Source organism: Dipteris shenzhenensis, chromosome 14 (assembly GCF_047967505.1).
Source record: "Dipteris shenzhenensis isolate YYH24624 ecotype China chromosome 14, Dip_SZ_1.0, whole genome shotgun sequence".
NCBI lineage: Eukaryota > Viridiplantae > Streptophyta > Polypodiopsida > Gleicheniales > Dipteridaceae > Dipteris > Dipteris shenzhenensis.
In genome coordinates, this window is record NC_141609.1 from 52,100,820 (window position 1) to 52,117,965 (window position 17,146).

The 17,146-nt window shown below is 43.5% G+C and overlaps 1 protein-coding gene across 2 annotated transcripts in view; it reads left to right on the top strand.

Annotated features, from left to right (window-relative positions):
- Nucleotides 1-10,401: 10,401 nt before the first annotated feature.
- Nucleotides 10,402-17,146, top strand: part of LOC147894805 (putative 1-acyl-sn-glycerol-3-phosphate acyltransferase 5) — a 73,770-nt gene continuing 67,025 nt past the window's right edge. For both annotated transcript variants that reach the window (XM_087384393.1, XM_087384392.1), the window contains exon 1: nt 10,402-11,222. In XM_087384393.1, the coding sequence (XP_087240519.1) occupies nt 10,546-11,222 (677 nt within the window). In that variant the 5' untranslated portion in view covers nt 10,402-10,545. The remainder of the gene's footprint in view (nt 11,223-17,146) is intronic.

Here is a 17,146-nt window from a genome sequence, read left to right on the forward strand (position 1 = left end):
ACATAGATATAGAATGAGAGTGGCACCACTGCCATTCTGATAGAGAATGCCACCAATTCCATTCTGATAGAGAGTGCTATCCTGATAGAGAGTGCCATTTTGATAGGATAGTGCTATCTTGATAGAGAGTGCTATCCTGATAGATAGTGCTATCCTAATAGACAATGCTATCTTGATAAAGAGTGCCATCATAATAGAGAGTGCTGAAAGAGAGTGCCATCCTGATAGAGAGTGCTTTCCTAACAGAGATTACCAATGTCTCAAAAATATAATGCATAAATGTTCGCATGGCATTGCTGCCAATGTACTTAACACTGACATAGACATAGAATGAGAGTGGCAAACTAATTGTGATTATGGAGATTAGCACTAGTGCCATTCTCCACAAACTCTCATGGATTATGATGGCTCCTAGGGTCTAGTGATAAAATAAGAAGGAGGTACATGAATTGCATGAGATTGGCACAAGTGCCATTCCATACAAACTCACATGGAGAATTCTCTACAATCTAACACAAATGAGATTGGCACCAGTGCCATTCTCATCCATGAGAGTTTGTGGATAGTGGCAGTGTGCCAATCTCTTAAAATGTAATGCATAAATGTCCCACATTTGTTTCGATCTTCCCTATTAGCATGGCACTTCTACCAATCTACTTGACACTTACATAGACATAGAATGAGAGTGGCACTAGTGCCATTCTGATAGAGAATGGCACCAGTGCCATCCTGATAGAGGGTGCCATCTTGATAGAGATTGCCAATGTCTTAAAAATCTTATGCATAAATGTTCCCGCATCTGTTTCCATATTCTTCGTTAGCATGGCACTGCTGCCAATCTACTTAACACTGACATAGACATAGAATGAGAGTGGCACCAATGCCATTGTGATAGAGAATGGCACTAGTGCCATTCTGATAGAGAGTGCCATCCTGATAGAGAGTGTCAATGTTCCACATTTGTTTCCATCTTCCCTATTAGCATGGCACTACTGCCAATCTACTTGACGTTGACACAGACATAGAATGAGAGTGGCACCAGTGCCATTCTAATAGAGAGTGCCATCCTGATAGAGAGTGCTAATGTTCCACATATGTTTCCATCTTCCATAGAATGAGTGGAAAACTAATTGACATTGTGGAGAATGGCACCAGTGCCAATCCCCACAAACTCTCACAGAGTAGGGTGGCTCCTATGGTCCAAGGTAAAATAATTCTTATTCATCACATTATCAAATCTCAAGGTCTAGTAGTTATGATATAAATCCTAAAACAAAGGACTGGAGTAGACAAAAGGTGTGCCTGTGAGGCAGTGCACGCTGAGGTGGCACTACTGACTATGCTATTGATTGGGCATGATGACATGGCACCTGTGGATAAGGTTGCCATGTGGCATAAAATTTACCAACCCTTTTAACACATGGTGAATTGAACCATTGTTGAATCTGACCACTGATTAAACCGTGGCTAACCACGGTTCACTTAACTGAACCTAACCATCTATCTGCCACATGTTAGACAGATTGCAAGAGAGAGGTAGAGCTTGTGAAGAGCTCTGAGACTTGAAGGTGATGGAGAAGATGGCTATGGTTGAGAGGTAAGCTATCATAGAGGAGTTACTGGGCTCGTTTTGGCAGGGACGTGATGGAGAGCTTTGTCCATAAAAGGCAATGCATTCGCCAGTGCCAGCCAACTACAATGCTGGATTGAAGTGTCTGCCCCTCCTACAAGATCTTTGTTTTCGCTGGCTCAGCCAATGGCCATCTCCATTGTTTCTTATCGCACAGTGGCCATCTCACCTGCCCCACAGTCGAGTAACTCACTCTCGGCCATTCCCAGTCACCATAATAGGAACTCACTTTTGTCCACCACCAGGTGTTGAGATAGGCGCTATGGAGCCTTCATCTAAGTCACCTTGCTAGATAGCCGGGGCGTGATGGCATTTGCAGTCAGCCAAGTTGTTGGAATGGAGCGCCAGGCATTCCTCAAGGTGTCCTTGAGGATGGAGACGTGGCTATGGATGAGTCTTTGCTTTCAGAGCATCAGTGAAGGAGCATAGATGCAGTTGGCCATCTTGGTTGGAATGGAGGATTCACCATGCTGTTGGGTCTCCTGGTGAAGAGGAGAAACCAATCAAGGTGCAAGACCTTCTCGTAACACACACAAACCAAAAGATATAGGCTACACAAGCATCTTTTTTTGGTCAACATTCTCTTCGATATGTAGGAGAATATGATTTCCTCATTGGATACTCTTCATTTCTAGGCAAGCCACGGGAAGACACCAAAATCGAGCACTCCCAATCTCTTTCTTCTCTTCGTTCAATAAGTAGGAGAATATGATTTCCTCATTGGATACTCTTCATTTGTAGGCAAGCCATGGGGAAGACACCAAAATCAAGCACTCCCAATCTCTTTGTTCATCTCAATGCAACGAACATCAGGCCAGCCATTAATCAAGTACCTAGGGCACCAACTCTTCACATAAATTTGCTTTCACCCTTTTTAGCATCATAGTGTGCTGCTTAGATTGACTAAGATGATAGCGAAGGAGGAGCATGCTAGTTTACTTCACAGCTCAGCATCCTTTGAGACACTTATCGATTTTGTCGAAGAAGCTCGCCCCCTCACAATATAGAACTCAAACTAGCTTCACTAGAATCATGAAATGAGTACACATTTGCCACAATTATAGAGCGAGCAAGGTTTTCAAATTCCCTTGCTAAATGCAAAGTTTAAGGGAAAATGAGAGGAATCATTTTATATTTTGAAAGTTGAGGCATCCTGGTTAACATAGGAGAATGCATTCTTGAGAAAAAGTATAAATGTCATTTGTTTTGGTAGATGAGATATGACCATACAAGAATTTGCTCTGAACAAAAATACAAATTTCATTTGTTCTAGTAGATGAGGTAAGAGAGGGAAGGGCTGATAAGGAAAGGAAGGGGGCCCTTAACTTAAAGGAGAAGGGGGAAGAGCATGGACAATTGAAACACAAGGCTAAAGTTCAAAATAGGTGGCCTATTTCCTACCTATCTTGATTGGATAATTTTACTAAATTCATCTTCCTAAAGATATTTATCTCCATGACATGAGGTCCAAATTGGCATGTAAATTAGCAAGTTTCCATTCAAAGGTATAAAATTCTTGAATGTATCTCAATAGCTACATGCAGATTGCTCTAGGAAAGTTACATGCAGATTGCTCTAGGAAAGGCCTTGATGTGATAGAAGGGAGAGAGCATGGTCATCGTTTCTAGCCACCACACATCACTTTCTCTTGCTGAAAATACCTCCTATGTTATTCGTTTTACATCATAACTTGCTATTCGTCCTTCACTTATCAAAAGTGCCTCCCCATGTCCTATTCATTGTACATTAGAATTTGCAATTCATCTTGCACTTGTTAAAACTACCTTCCCATGTCCTATTCGTTATACATCACAACTTGCAATTCATCCTTGAGGGTAGAGCAATCTATTAAGTACCTTGCCAAATAGGTTGCTCCTACATTCATCATCCACCAAATGCTTTCACACACATAATTCTCTGGTTAGACTAGGGTATATTTATGCACTATCCCCTATTGATTTAATGTAGCAATGCTTTTCATATGCTAACATTAAAATTGTGCATCCAACCCATTTTTGAGGTATATAACCATATCAGGTGACACCCTATGCAAAGCCATATAGGCTGCTGCTATATGAATTATTTGAAGCAAACCCTCATGCTATATCAAAACATTGGACATTACAAAGATAGAAGTTGACCTAGACTTTGGAGGATACATGGAATGATCCCAATCCCCTAATATGCAAGGCTGAGCAATGACAATATCAGTATTCTACGACCATCATGCACAGCAAAACGAGGGCCAATTTATGCTTCAAGTGCCCTTAAGAAGTATGCAAGATGAGAAACAGTACGATAGCCAAACTCAACTGCTTGTGGTATTGTCAAATGTTGATGGGGAGCTTTTGGATGCCCCTAAGACACTTTATGTGGCTCATGAGGAAACAAATAATGTGAGAATGTAAGGCAAGACCTTCACGAGGAAAACTACTCCACAAGCATCTTGCCATTGGGAAGTCCAAGTCGCTAGATAGCCAATATTTAACCAGGACAACAACGAGAAGGCGGCCGCCACTCTTGATCAGCTAGATGGGTGAGAGCAAGGTAGCAATAAGATGAATAAGAACCATGAAGGCATGACACATCTGATTGATGAGCTCCTAGAGTTCGAGTAATTAGTGTGCAATTTTGTATTACCAGAGCTTAAGTCATTACCTTCCTTTTCACTTTGTGATGACCCTTTGTATGTGTTCCAATCCATCTTTTCCTTTGCATTTGAGTGTTCTCAACTTGGATAGTGAAACATTCCAGCCCGTTTTCTTTGTCAGTACAAAAGAAGGGGTTGAGTTACATTTCTAGGCCGAGAGAACAAAATGTTGGTATCAATTCATTGTGCGTAATAAAGGTCAATGTAGTCGGCTTCAAGACTCTTCAAGCTTGCTTCACAAGAAGCACGAATGAACTTGGGGTCACCTCACACTCCAACCCCATTTTATGTGAAAGAAGCATCAAATTTGGGGGTAAGGTGCACCTTGCCTCGTCTACCTTTGATTGATGTCATGGACGTCTTCTGTCTCATGGTGGGTAGATCAAGATTGCAAAATTACCACAACCTTTGCCAAATTGCAAACAACATACCTTCCCAATGAGGACCTCATTGGTGAAAGGGCCGTAAAGGTCAGAGGTTTCAAGCAAAGTAACATTGGAATCAAGGGCATGGTGACTAAACTCTACAAGCATTCCATGAGTCAAAAAAGACCCGTGACACGTCCTCCAACTCATGTTGCCACATGGTCCCAACCTATGCTCGTAACTCTGACTATGCATCAGCCACCAATGAGACTAGTCCCCAGTGTATCTCTGCCACTGCCTATTAGAAGCCTTTACTACACCATTACCATGCCGCCACTAGGTCTTACCCCTCCCGATGGCCCTCGACGGCTGGGAAAGGGCCTTAGTCACCCTTTTTTGATCAAGAAGCCACTGGAAAAGGCGGCTCACTGCCTTCCCCATCGCCCTTTTCTAATCGTGAAGCCGTCGGAAAAGGCGGCTCATCACCTTCCCAAGGCTTCCCTCCCGAGGAAGGGCTCCCATGGCCCTTTCCCTCCAACCATCTCGTGCTTAGGCTTGGGTGGAGCATACAGGATAGACATACCCATACAGCTGAGTCATTGAGTAGATGCCTGAAGGCTAAGTTGAACTGAGACATGGAGGGAAGGGGGGAAGATGCCATGGCATGCTACTACAACCTACAGGCACACTAAGCACCTTATGAAGTAGGAAGCGTTCAGGGATCTCATCTAGGGCAATTACTTGCAGGGCCTCGAATCAGTTCTCTCGGTACTAGTGCTTATTGGTAAATAAGAAGCCTCCAGCTCTTCATTTTGATCACTAATTGTGCTACTTGCATATAAGTGCTCCACCATTTGAAACCTTGAAGGGAACAATATAGGAAGGAGATGGCCTTTATAAAAGAGTTCATTGGCAAGGGATACAATTAGTGCTACGCTGAGGCATAACGTTTAAAAAAAAGACCTATTAAATTCGATTCTTGAATTTTGGCTAGTATAAACCCTCCAAATTTCGATAGAATCACCCCATCATAACGACAACCTTATGTCAATGTTGAAGAAAGATCACGATCATCAAAATTATCAAAAATCCTACAAGAAAATGTGAAGTATTCTCGACAAGCATGAGGGTAATTGCCCTCTACCTTGTGTACCTGAAGGGCACAAGCCTTCGTAGGGGATTGAGAGAATAGTTACAACTGAGGTCTACCACCAATGACCTTAACTTCTTTGTGTTGCTAATTAGACAATACTGCTCTCATCCACAAAGCCAAAGGCTCATAGTTTATATGCTTTAAAGCTGACCTACAACCCAAAATTTACTTGCGAACCAAATTTAACTTCGCAGCGATGCTTATGAGAAGTTCCTCACCCCCTCGCTTTAAAGCTAACTAGGATCCTCATCCTCGTTCTCAAACAAAGATGTGGTGTTCATGAAGTCACGGGGTCCCATTTTAAATTTGTAGTCCATATCAGAAGATGGGATAGCAAGATAACGAATCGCAAAAATGTGTAGGTAGGAAGTGAGGACGAGAAACAAAAGCACAGGTTCTATGACTTCTCTTTCTCTCTTTCTCCCCCCTTCCCTTCAAATTGTAGAATCAAAATTCTAATAGCAAAAGTGAACTATAAGGCATTGAATTGCCTCCCTCTGATGGGAATGCGAAGGAGGAAGGGCAGGAAATAGCTTTTGTATTTGGATGCAAAGCCAATAGTTTCGCAGAATGAAATCAGGCAGTAACATCAGTAGCATTTGGTGAAGCTAGTGGTGGACGATAATTGTATAGCAAAGTGCCATAACGTCCTATCATGGTAGTCTTTTGGTGACAAAATTCATTTGACAGCTTCCTTCGATTTTCCATGAATTGACAATCAAATCATGCACTTACCATACAAAGACAGCTCACACTCATGAGCATGAGACGTTGCAAGCTAATGGAGGTGGTCATTCGATGCGATAGAACGTTGCACCCAACAACCTCCTGCTTCATCTCCAACTTTCCATTCACAAGGCTTCCACATACGCTTGGCCTCCTCATCACCTAGAGCTCAAGTTTGTGAGCTCCACCAACGTCAATCAAGGCAAAATGCCTCACCTTTGTCTACGATTCTCTCATGCTCAAGTTTGTGTAGTCATCTAATAATGTTGCATGTATATACTAAGCTAGCCGAGGCATACACAGCCCCCCATCCACCAATCCTAATGGGTTTGGCACTCTAGGAGCTATTATGCTTTTCAGCCCACATAATGATTTCTTCCTCGTGTATTGAATATGTGCGCCATTTTGCGTAGTGATCAAAGAAGTGTGGAATAAGGTACAACGTGCGATCAGATGGTCTGGCCTATGGGAGTCGTTCAAGCTTGGCTCGAACTGGAGGGTAGTTTTACTTGAAGTAAACCCTCCAGTGGCAGCATGTTGGCCATATATTCGAGCGTCAGTGCTTCTGGCTGCTTGGAATTGCATAACGACCGTGTGTCTTGAAGGCATGTGGTAGTAGTAGCTGGGGCTAGAGTTCTTATATCTATGGTAAGAACTAAGTTGAAAGATTTGAGTTGGGCGCTTAATGAGAGGGATGAACTCGTTGGGGAAATGGTGGCAGGAATTGGCAGGCTACTCATTATCGAGTAGCACTGCCGAGTTGTGCACAACGTTTTGTTAGGACAGTTTGCCCCATTTTTGTATAGGTCTTTTTTTTAAGATTGACCACCACCTTAATGCAACCGGCCTTTATTTTATTTAATTTTTAAATGCCCCTCCCCCTCCCCCTTTTTTTGGCTGCCCAAGGGGGTGCATAACCACTCTTGGTTCATGGCAACTGCTCTATAGTATAGTTGCGTGACATTATCATTGCTCATAGCTCATCGATTTTAATATGAACACATATGATTTTTTGCTTTCTGATTTCGATCATTTGTTGTTATACCTCTACTAGATTTGGGGCAATATGTTTGATTTGTTTCACGAACGATCTCTATTGCCTGTCGCTTATCTGTATTAGAATGTAATCATATCTCTGGATTACTTGCATTAAAGTCTCTGCATTTTTTGTGTGCCGGTCTCATTGCAGTTAGCTTAGGTTTTTTAAACAGAATCTGCAGACTTAAGATGTGATTTAGCTATCAATATTAGTGGTTACTTGTGTTGAAAAAGAGTTATGTGGTGCATATGTTGGCGATCTTAGCATTAGCCATATGAATGTTCTCTTAGTTTAAATACGATGATGGAATGACAACTTGTGTTTATAGTCCAAGGGTGCCTAATGATAACTATTTTTCTCAAGTTCTTGTCTGTCAAATGCCCTTTCATTTTGTAAATGGCTTGGCATTATGTCTTCTTAGCTATTTGAAAGACTTTTGCAGCATTATGAGTATGGAATCAATGAATCTCTCAGTCGATTGGATCATTCAAAAGGATCTTAAGTAGAAGAGATCCCCTCTATTGACTATCAACCATGCATAGTCTTTTCGCAAACGATATGTGTTCCCACGTTTCCCCTTTGCAATATAATGCCAGGACTCATAGTGCATTTGTTTGAGCTGGTTAGCAATGATTAACCCTTCTTAGAAGTTCAATAATTCGTTTCCCTTGTTATTTAAAGCTTGATCTAGCTGATGAGGGCTGGTCTGGACGTGGTTAGCCTTACCAACAGTTCAACTTTTGCAAAGCTAAAAATACCTATTTTTTGAAATAAAAAAATGTGTTTTTTTGTGATTGGCTGGTTGTTTGGCTTGCACTATGATAATTGGTAGTCCTCATTACTTCTCTGTACAGCTCGTAGTATAGCTCATTACTTCTCTATCAAACGTATTATTGAAGGCGCTGAATCTTCCTCCCATTTTTGCCATCTCAGTTTTGATTGGTGTCTTTTCTCCTCCAATGCTTGCCATTTCTCCTCCCATTTTTGCCTTTTCTTCACTTGTGTGCTTCTTTATAGATAGGCGGAAGCTGGGGCTAGCTCGGGTAGAAACGTTGAATTCTACGGTCATAGCCAAGGTAGTTTAGGTTGAGAAAAACCAGACCCCAAATTTTGATTTGATGATGAGATTGAAGGGATGATCAGGCAAGTTGAATCGATATAGAGAGGGATTGGGAAGTGCCAATGGCAAGGGCAAGCTCCCCTCTCCACAAACGCCTATGTTTTCTTCTCCTCCAATGCCTGACTTTCTTTCGTCGTCAACTCCTCAAGTTCCCTCTTCAATGTGCCCCTAAATAGTTCTTCGCATTCCTTAGCTCTCATCTCTTGTTTATGGTGTGTCTCTTTGGACGACACCAACAAAGAGTTCCCAGTCCCATGCCACCCAAACTCTACTATGCTATAGTTTGATATTCAAATGCTTTCCAAGGAGGATGCCAATTCATTTATGACATTGTAGGAGAGCCCATAAAATTTTTCTCGGACGTCGATATTAACATTGTGCAAGCTCAACTTTCTAGTCGAGAGTGGGCGCAACTTCTTCGCCAAAGAAACCCACGTTTATGCCTGAGGTTGCAATACAATGAGAGCTCAGTAGAACGCTTAGGGCTGAATAAGCCCCTTCCTCCAAGAACGCTTCCACATCCAAGGTTAAGGAGCTCATAGGTAGCAATATTTTTTGCCCGCCTCCTACTGTGCGCAAATTCTCCACACTGTAAATGCCAATTGGTTCTTTGCAGCCTATAAGAGGGTGCTAATCTATCTCACGAAGAAGCAGAGGCCCTTAACAATAGTATTTTTTGCTTGAAAACATTTTCTTCTCGGTTGCTGTAATTTGTCAATCCTCCTTTTCAGTGTAGCAGCCAAATGATCAGTGCCCTTCAAGAAAGCAAGCAAGCTTTCTTAGATGCAATTCTTATTCTCTCATCTATTTGCCAACATTGCATTGATTTTTACTAAATCGCGAGCCGGTACACTTGATAATCGATGGAATTTTAGAAAGCCTTACTCTGAGTTAAAGAAAATTAGGATCTTGATTCCAACTCCCATTTGGTTACTAGTATACCAGTAGTTAGTGTTCACCAGGTGAGAGGCATGTGCATCAAGAGGGCAATCCTACCCATGGAACGACTTGTTTAAACTGCCACCTCCCTCAAACGATCATTTTGTTTGAGGCTGACCTACGCTAAGAATGCAGAGTGGTTGCTCATGTTCTATGCATAGTCGGGCATTGCTGATGGAAAGAGCTTGTATTCCAATGACGAATGGTATTTTCATTAAAGAAAACGCCTATGTAATGCAAGCACAGTGGTAACACTAGTGCTGTAAATAGTTATAAATTTTTGTTCTGCTAGCTTTACTATTTGTGAGCTTCTTCATGTTGCAAGGATTTACCACAACATCATCAAGTCTTAAAGGCAACAAGTAGCTTGCCAGGGCAAGAAGACACCTCAAGCGGTTGAACAAGGCTGATGAGACTCAATTTTCGGCTGCATTGTTTGTGATGACAGATAGTGGGCTCTTGTTCCAGGAGCTTACTTGGGAGGAATTTATTTCGTGGATGAGATTCAAGTCAAGTGAGCATGTTTTCCTTGGGACCCTCCCTTCTCATCATCTTTCTTCTTCCAGATTTCGTCTTCACCATGATAGCTTACTCTTCACAACATTAAACTTCAATATTTAGGCAAGCCCTATGCATGTGTAATTCACCTTGGTAATTCAACCTCTCCCCCTCCCCCAAGTGAGCTCTCCTCCCCTATGAATGTGTAATATTTGGGCAGGCCGTGCGTAATTCATTAATAGGGGTTTTTTCTCCACGGGGGGCTATTTTGCACCCGGGATAGCTTAGACGAATTCCGTGGGAAGGCAAAAAATAAGCGTTGGCCAAAAATAGGTGTTCTTCTTACTGCGAGACACGTGTAACTTCAATGGTGGCGTGAGAGTTTGCATCTGTCGTGCTCCCGTCGCATTCCGCTGCTCAATGCAATGAGTTATTTGGATTCAAACAGAGATCCACACGAGGACGCTGCAGCTTTTACAGAAAACAGCGAAGCTGCCACCAGCAAAGATGCGGGTGGAGCAGAGAAATCAAACATCACAAGTATTCAGAATGGGGAGCTGTTTCAGCAACATCGTCGTCCGTTGACTTGGATAGATTTCTTGAAGGGTGTAGTTATCTTAGCCGTTTTGGTGTGTTCCGCCTTTGTGATTTTGATACTTCTGGCCCCTTTGACATTCCTGGCTCTAAGGCTCTTCAGCGTTCACTATAGTAGGAAGGTTACATCAAAAATTTTTGGATACTGGCTAGCTATATGGCCGTTCTTTTTCGAAAAACTCAACAAGACAAAGGTAATTTTTGCTGGTCATAAAGTTCCCCCTGGGGAGAGAGTGATGGTGCTTTGCAATCACCGCACAGAGCTGGACTGGATGTACATATGGAGTCTGGCACTGCGGAAGGGCAGCATAGGTAGTGTAAAATATGTGGTCAAAAGCAGCGTACGAAATGCACCTATTTTTGGATGGGCTTTTCATGTCCTCGAGTTTATACTGATTGATAGAAAGTGGCAAGTGGACGAACCTGTGTTTAAGTCAGTACTTTCTACATTCAAAGATCCTCAAGATCCGCTGTGGCTGATTATTTTCCCCGAGGGAACGGATTACACGTATATACTCAACCATGCTCCCACGTTACGTTTCGTCAGTACCAGAATTTCGTTACGGAGAATGCCTGATAATAATAATTGGGTGCGGATGCCCCTTTTCAAGTGGACGTTTGTTGTAAATCCTTTCTTTCAGAAATTTAGGATCAGGGGATTACAAAAAATTCCAAATTGTGCACTGTGAATTCTGGTGTCAGGATATCTATATATGTGACTAGGAGAGTCGATTTCTAATGGTGTGACTCTGTACTGGAATATTTGAAGAGATCTCTGAGAGTCACATACAACTTGAATTTACATATAAAGGATGTGCTAGACATGAACGCTGTACCAACGAATATTGTGTACGCTCTAATGTGGAATTGAAGTATAAATGGTACGTTAGACGAGGGTGCTTGGCCTGCTTATCAATGATAGATAATCCTGCTTATCAGTCATAAGAGGGACACACTATAATGGGCTCCTAGGTAGTTACTCAGACGCATACTTTTGTTCATTTATTGGAGGTTTCATGCAATGCTAAGATCTGCCAGCTACAATTGTAGGGCAGTGATTGACTTTGAACATCCCAGCGTTACCATAACAATTTGAATCCCATTCTTTCAGTGAAGCAGTTAATACCTATCCCTAGCTAGTCTTTACGGTGTCCCTTTCCATTGCAGGTCGTCTAGGGGGGTTGCCTTGGCTAGCCTCTATTATCCTCAGGCATTGATCTAGCTCATGCATGCAACTTATGAGATGCCAAACTTTGGTGATATTGACGCATCAAGCATACCTTCCATAGCTTGATTGGTCCTTTCGGTCTGGCCATTAAATTTTGGATGATCTGCTAGTTAAAATCCATCTTGGATTTCCACATTTTGGCCACTACATTCTGACCCTGTATTTTTAGATGCCTATTGATCCCATGATCTTGCCTTAGCCTAGTTCTTATTATTTCTAAACAATAATCCATTTTAAATGGAATACTGGCAGATTGTCCTGTTCTTTGCTTGGTCTAAGGGGAGTGAAGTAATTCCAGACCAATTTGGCATGGATTGCATCCCAGATTTGATGGAAAACATAATCATTCTCGGGTATGTTTCAAGCCACAGCCCATGTCACAGTCTGTGTCCTGAATCCTTTCCCAACCTAGGGGAGTGAATCTGGACACTATTTATAGCTATTCACTATACACCCTCTCATAAAGGGTCACCTTGTCACAAGGGTATACTCCTTTGCTATCATTACGTTCCCTCTGGTCCGTTGCCCACTAATGATATTACTGCTACGGTCCTTAAAATGGTAGCAGAGCAGTCTTTCTGTCCTGCCTATAGGAAGCGACCCCCGCTTGACACCCACTCCCACCTCATAACCTTAGTGGCTGCCACAGTCCCTGCACACTACTAGATGATGCCCCACGCCCTGCACACCACAAGATGACGTGGATGGGCAAGGCAAGCTCAGACTTTTTATGTGCTTGGGATTCCCAAGACAATGGGGCATACCTATTCATTGGCCGGACACCCTACCTGTCACATAAGGGGGACACATTAATGTGACAATGCACATTCATGAAGGCACTCACCCTGGCATGAATCCTTCAGTGAAGACACAACCCTTCAAGAACCATTGTTAAGGCTTACACCCCTGTGACACCTTGTGAAAAGACTCACCCTTGCACCCAAGGGACACAACCCTTCACTTAAGGGATGCAACTCTCCACTTCAGGGATGCACACCCTGTTTGATAAATAGGGTCAATGCCCCACCTGCTAGCCCCCACATGAGGAGCACAATAGGGCTTGATACCTGTAGCAATATGGGTAATCATTGTGGCATGCATTGTGGCATGCTTAGAGGGATTGGGAGAGACTGCCACATGGGCAGCGACAGAGCATCTTCCTGGTTTGGTTTACAGGCAGCAAATGAGGCCACCCTGGTCAGCAGACAATGAGCCCATAGTTTTGGGCTGTAAGTGACAATTGATGTGGCTATTGGGCTGGAGCAGCACAGCAAGAGACTGGGCTGGGGCTAGTGATAGGCCCTAATACTGTTTGGCAGAGTCTGGAAAGGACTGCAAGGAAGCAGTACAGGTCGGCAGTAGACAAGGTCTGCATCAGGTTGGCAGTACAGAGGCTGGGGCAGCAGACCAGCAGCAAAATCACGACACATGGCAGGCACAGCCAGCAGCAGAGTGCTCATGTAAATGATCGGGAGGGAATTAATGTCAAGGTACTAGGTGAGGGTTGATAGCACCAGACTAGGTGGATCTAAGGCTAAGGGTCTAATGCAAGAAATGTGCCTAGGGGCAAAGGAAATCAAAGCATCCCAAGAGAGGGGTGAAATGTTGCATTAGTAAGGCCCTATAAAAGACATGTGGCATCCAGATCCATCTAGGGAGATGGGGCTTGTTGAAGCTAGAGAGAGAGGAGAAGGCACTGTGCACGTATGTTTAATTTGAATTTTCTCTGTCAGCTCTCAGGCTTCAGCAAGGTTGGCTGGGTGGAAAGATATGGTGCTATTCCCGTGATTTGCAGTAGGAAGAAGAGAAGGTAGTTAACAATTGGTATCAGAGCCAGGGTAGAGGATGAGAGGGGATTTGTGATCTACGATGAAACGAATAGAGAAGCGTAGGCTACTCGTGAACGACCTGCGACGTGGATTGGACGGGGTAGCGAACAGCGTGGTGGTTGTTTCTGAGCCGTTGCTGGAGCGAGGGATTCCGTAAGGCAGGTTGACGTAGATAGGTGTTGCTGCCTGTGGTCTACGACATAATGAAGGCTCGTATTGCGGGAGACTTTCAAAGTGATACGTGGATTGGGTGACGCACGGGATCTGGGGGGTGCTGGTGAAGATAGACGATAGGTTGACGAACCACCTATCTGGTTCGTCCAAGGCCACGCAGACAGCTCGTGGGCTCGTGACCTCCACGTGACGGGCTGACTTGACGAACCACAGAGAAAGGACCGATTCATTTGGTAGACTGACGCACGCAAGTGGCTCGTGAACGGGGAGGCCTGCAACGCGACATGTGATTACTGGTATCTCCAAGGTGCAGCCTGGCGTGACGCATGGTGGAGCACTGCTCGAAAATAGAGAAAGTCTGGTTCACTTGGCAGGAGCGATCAACCAGGGAGCTTCCGCCAACTCTGTTTTTTTTTTCCTGATTAGTTTCGTTGATGCTCCGCTTACATGAACAGGATCTCGTAAGTGATAAGTTTGCATGAAGGTTTGATGCTGTAGCAGGGACAGATTATGCTTGAGACTATGCCTGTGTGCTTCAGTCAGAGTTAGTTTGCAGGAATTTCCCTAGTATAGGGAAAAGCGCTATTTGGGTTATGCATGTGTCAAATGCCTGGTCAGAGTGAATGTGGGATTGCAGGGGAATTGTGTCAGAGTGTCAGTACACTGAATTGTGTCAGTTTGTAAATACAGTGTTCTAGCGGTGTTTTTATAAAAAAAAAAAGGGAAAAAAAAAGCAAAACACCCATTGACCTGAATGGAAGTAGAAGAAGGGGCTTCTAGGAGGGACCCTGGTGAGTCAGGAGTCCGGCCGACCCAGCAGGTGTCGCACCCAGGAGCTCACACCTTATCTGGCAGGATTGCATTACTTGAGGATGCCTTGCAGCAATTATTAGCGCAACAGTTAGAGACGAATGCAGGGCAGTCTGAACTTAGAAGAGCAATACATAGTATGTCTGCCAGACCTTCTCGAGAGGAGAAAGGAAAGGCTCCAATGGAACCGGAGTCTAGTGTCCATACGGTCGAGCCTAGGAAGGCTAAAGTACCAAATATTGCCAATTACAAGTCGGAAAAGTATTCTGGTCGGATGAATGACCGTAGTTCTGATGTCATTGAGACCTGGTTACACAAATGGGACGAGGCGTTCGCCATTTGTGAAATCAGAAATGACATCAAGAAGATCTGCGAGGCCAGCCATATGTTTAGTGAGGCAGCGGATCGGTGGTGGATTAAGCAACAAAAAGATGGTATAGCATCCACTACCTGGGAGGGGTTTAAAAGAGAATTCAGGAAACACTTCTTACCTCCTGACGAAGCATCCCGATCTTGAGATCAGTATAGGAACCTTGGTCAGAGAAATTTGTCAGTGGCAGAATACACTGATAAGTTTCGAGAGAGCGTAATGAAGGTCGATGAACCCCTGCCTCAATCAATCCAAGTGAAAGATTTCATATTTTTGGATTGAATGATCGGATAAAAATGGAAGTTCGGGCTAAGTACGCGAACACGTTAGATGATGCAATAGCCATAGCCCTGAACTATGAAGATGCCAAGGGCAGCAGGCCAAGTGGGTTTGCACAGGTTGGAACCCAGCATGAGTACCGAAAGAAATCTGGATTTAAGAAGAAATGGATTAGTAGAGGGAGTGGTTCTCAGTGGAGGGGTCAAGCCAAGCAGGCGAAGCCAGCTGAAACTCCTAAATCAAGTACCACCATTGGAGTGAAGAGGAAAGTAACTCCAATGGCAGCCCGGGCTTGGTCTAAGTCTCCCTTAAACCTAGAGCAAAGAGAAAAAGCGAGGAGAGAAGGCTTGTGTTTTGGTTGCCTTCAGCCTCATCAGTGGAAGGATTGTCCACGTAATAAGGATCGCCGGATGACTGAGATGGTAGTCTCAGAATGCGACGTGGAAATGGAGGGAAGTCCCAGAGCGGAAGAGATGCAGATTCAGCTAGCGGGATCTTCTCAGAGGTCAGTACCTTGTTTGTTATGTGTGTCTGTTGCTAAGCTAGTAACGAGTGCACCTGATAACATCCTATCTAAGCCTGCAGCAACGGGGTATATAGCCTTTAATGATACGGAGTAAATTAAAATGAAAGGGCAAGTGGCCAATCATGATGTCATTGTGTTGTTTGACTCAGCGTCAACTCACAATGTGATTAACTCCAAGCTCGTGAAGAGGCTGAAGTTAAAAACAAGTCCATCTGACTATGCGTAAACAGTCAAGATGACAGATGGAAGTTCAACTGAAGTATGGGACCAAAGGGTTATCCAGTTGGAACTTCGTATTCAGGACTATGCTGAGAAGCTTGATTTTGAAACGACCAAGCTTGCTCATGCAGATATAGCCCTGGGTATGGCGTGGCATTCTAGGAAGAATCCAGCCATTGATTGGAAAAAGCACGTATATCAATTCAAGATGAATGATGTGCTTTATGTCTTGCGAGGTGAGAAAGATATACGTCAGGGACCATTGGTTTCCGTGATGGAAATCCGAAAAGCTCAAGAAGAGTTTTTATTCCTTTGCACAGCATCGGTAGAGCCGGTTGATGATTCTTCGGCTGGTACTGATGTTACGCAAATTGGTGAGATGGCCAAGCTGGCTAATCTTATAACAGAGGAGTTCTCAGAATGTTTTAGGGATGAACTACCTTATGAGTTACCTCCAGTGCGGAATGTTGAGCATAAGATTGAACTGATTCCGGGGGCAGAACCTGTAAATAGACCTCCCTATAGAATGAGTTTTACTGAAGAGGCGGAGGTGCGTAGACAACTGGAAGAATACCTCAAGTTGGGGCAGATTCAACCAAGTTTCTCACCTTTTGCTTCGCCAGTGATATTAAAGAAGAAAAAGGATGATACGTTTCGCCTCTGTATAGATTACAGAGCATTGAATAATATCACTGTTAAGCACAGGTATCCGATGGCTCGAATTGATGATTTGCTAGATGCATTATATGGAGCCGTGATTTTCAGCAAGATAGATCTTAAGTGTGGCTACCATCAGATCCGGATTAGAGCTGAGGATGTGCATAAAACCGCTTTCAGAAGCAGGTTTGGTCATTATGAGTTTTTGGTAATGCCCTTTGGACTTACCAATGCTCCTGCTACATTCGTCATGCTTATGAACGATTTACTACGTCCGTATATTGGAAAGTTTGTAGTACATTTTATTGACGATATTTTAGTGTTCAGTAAAAGTATTACT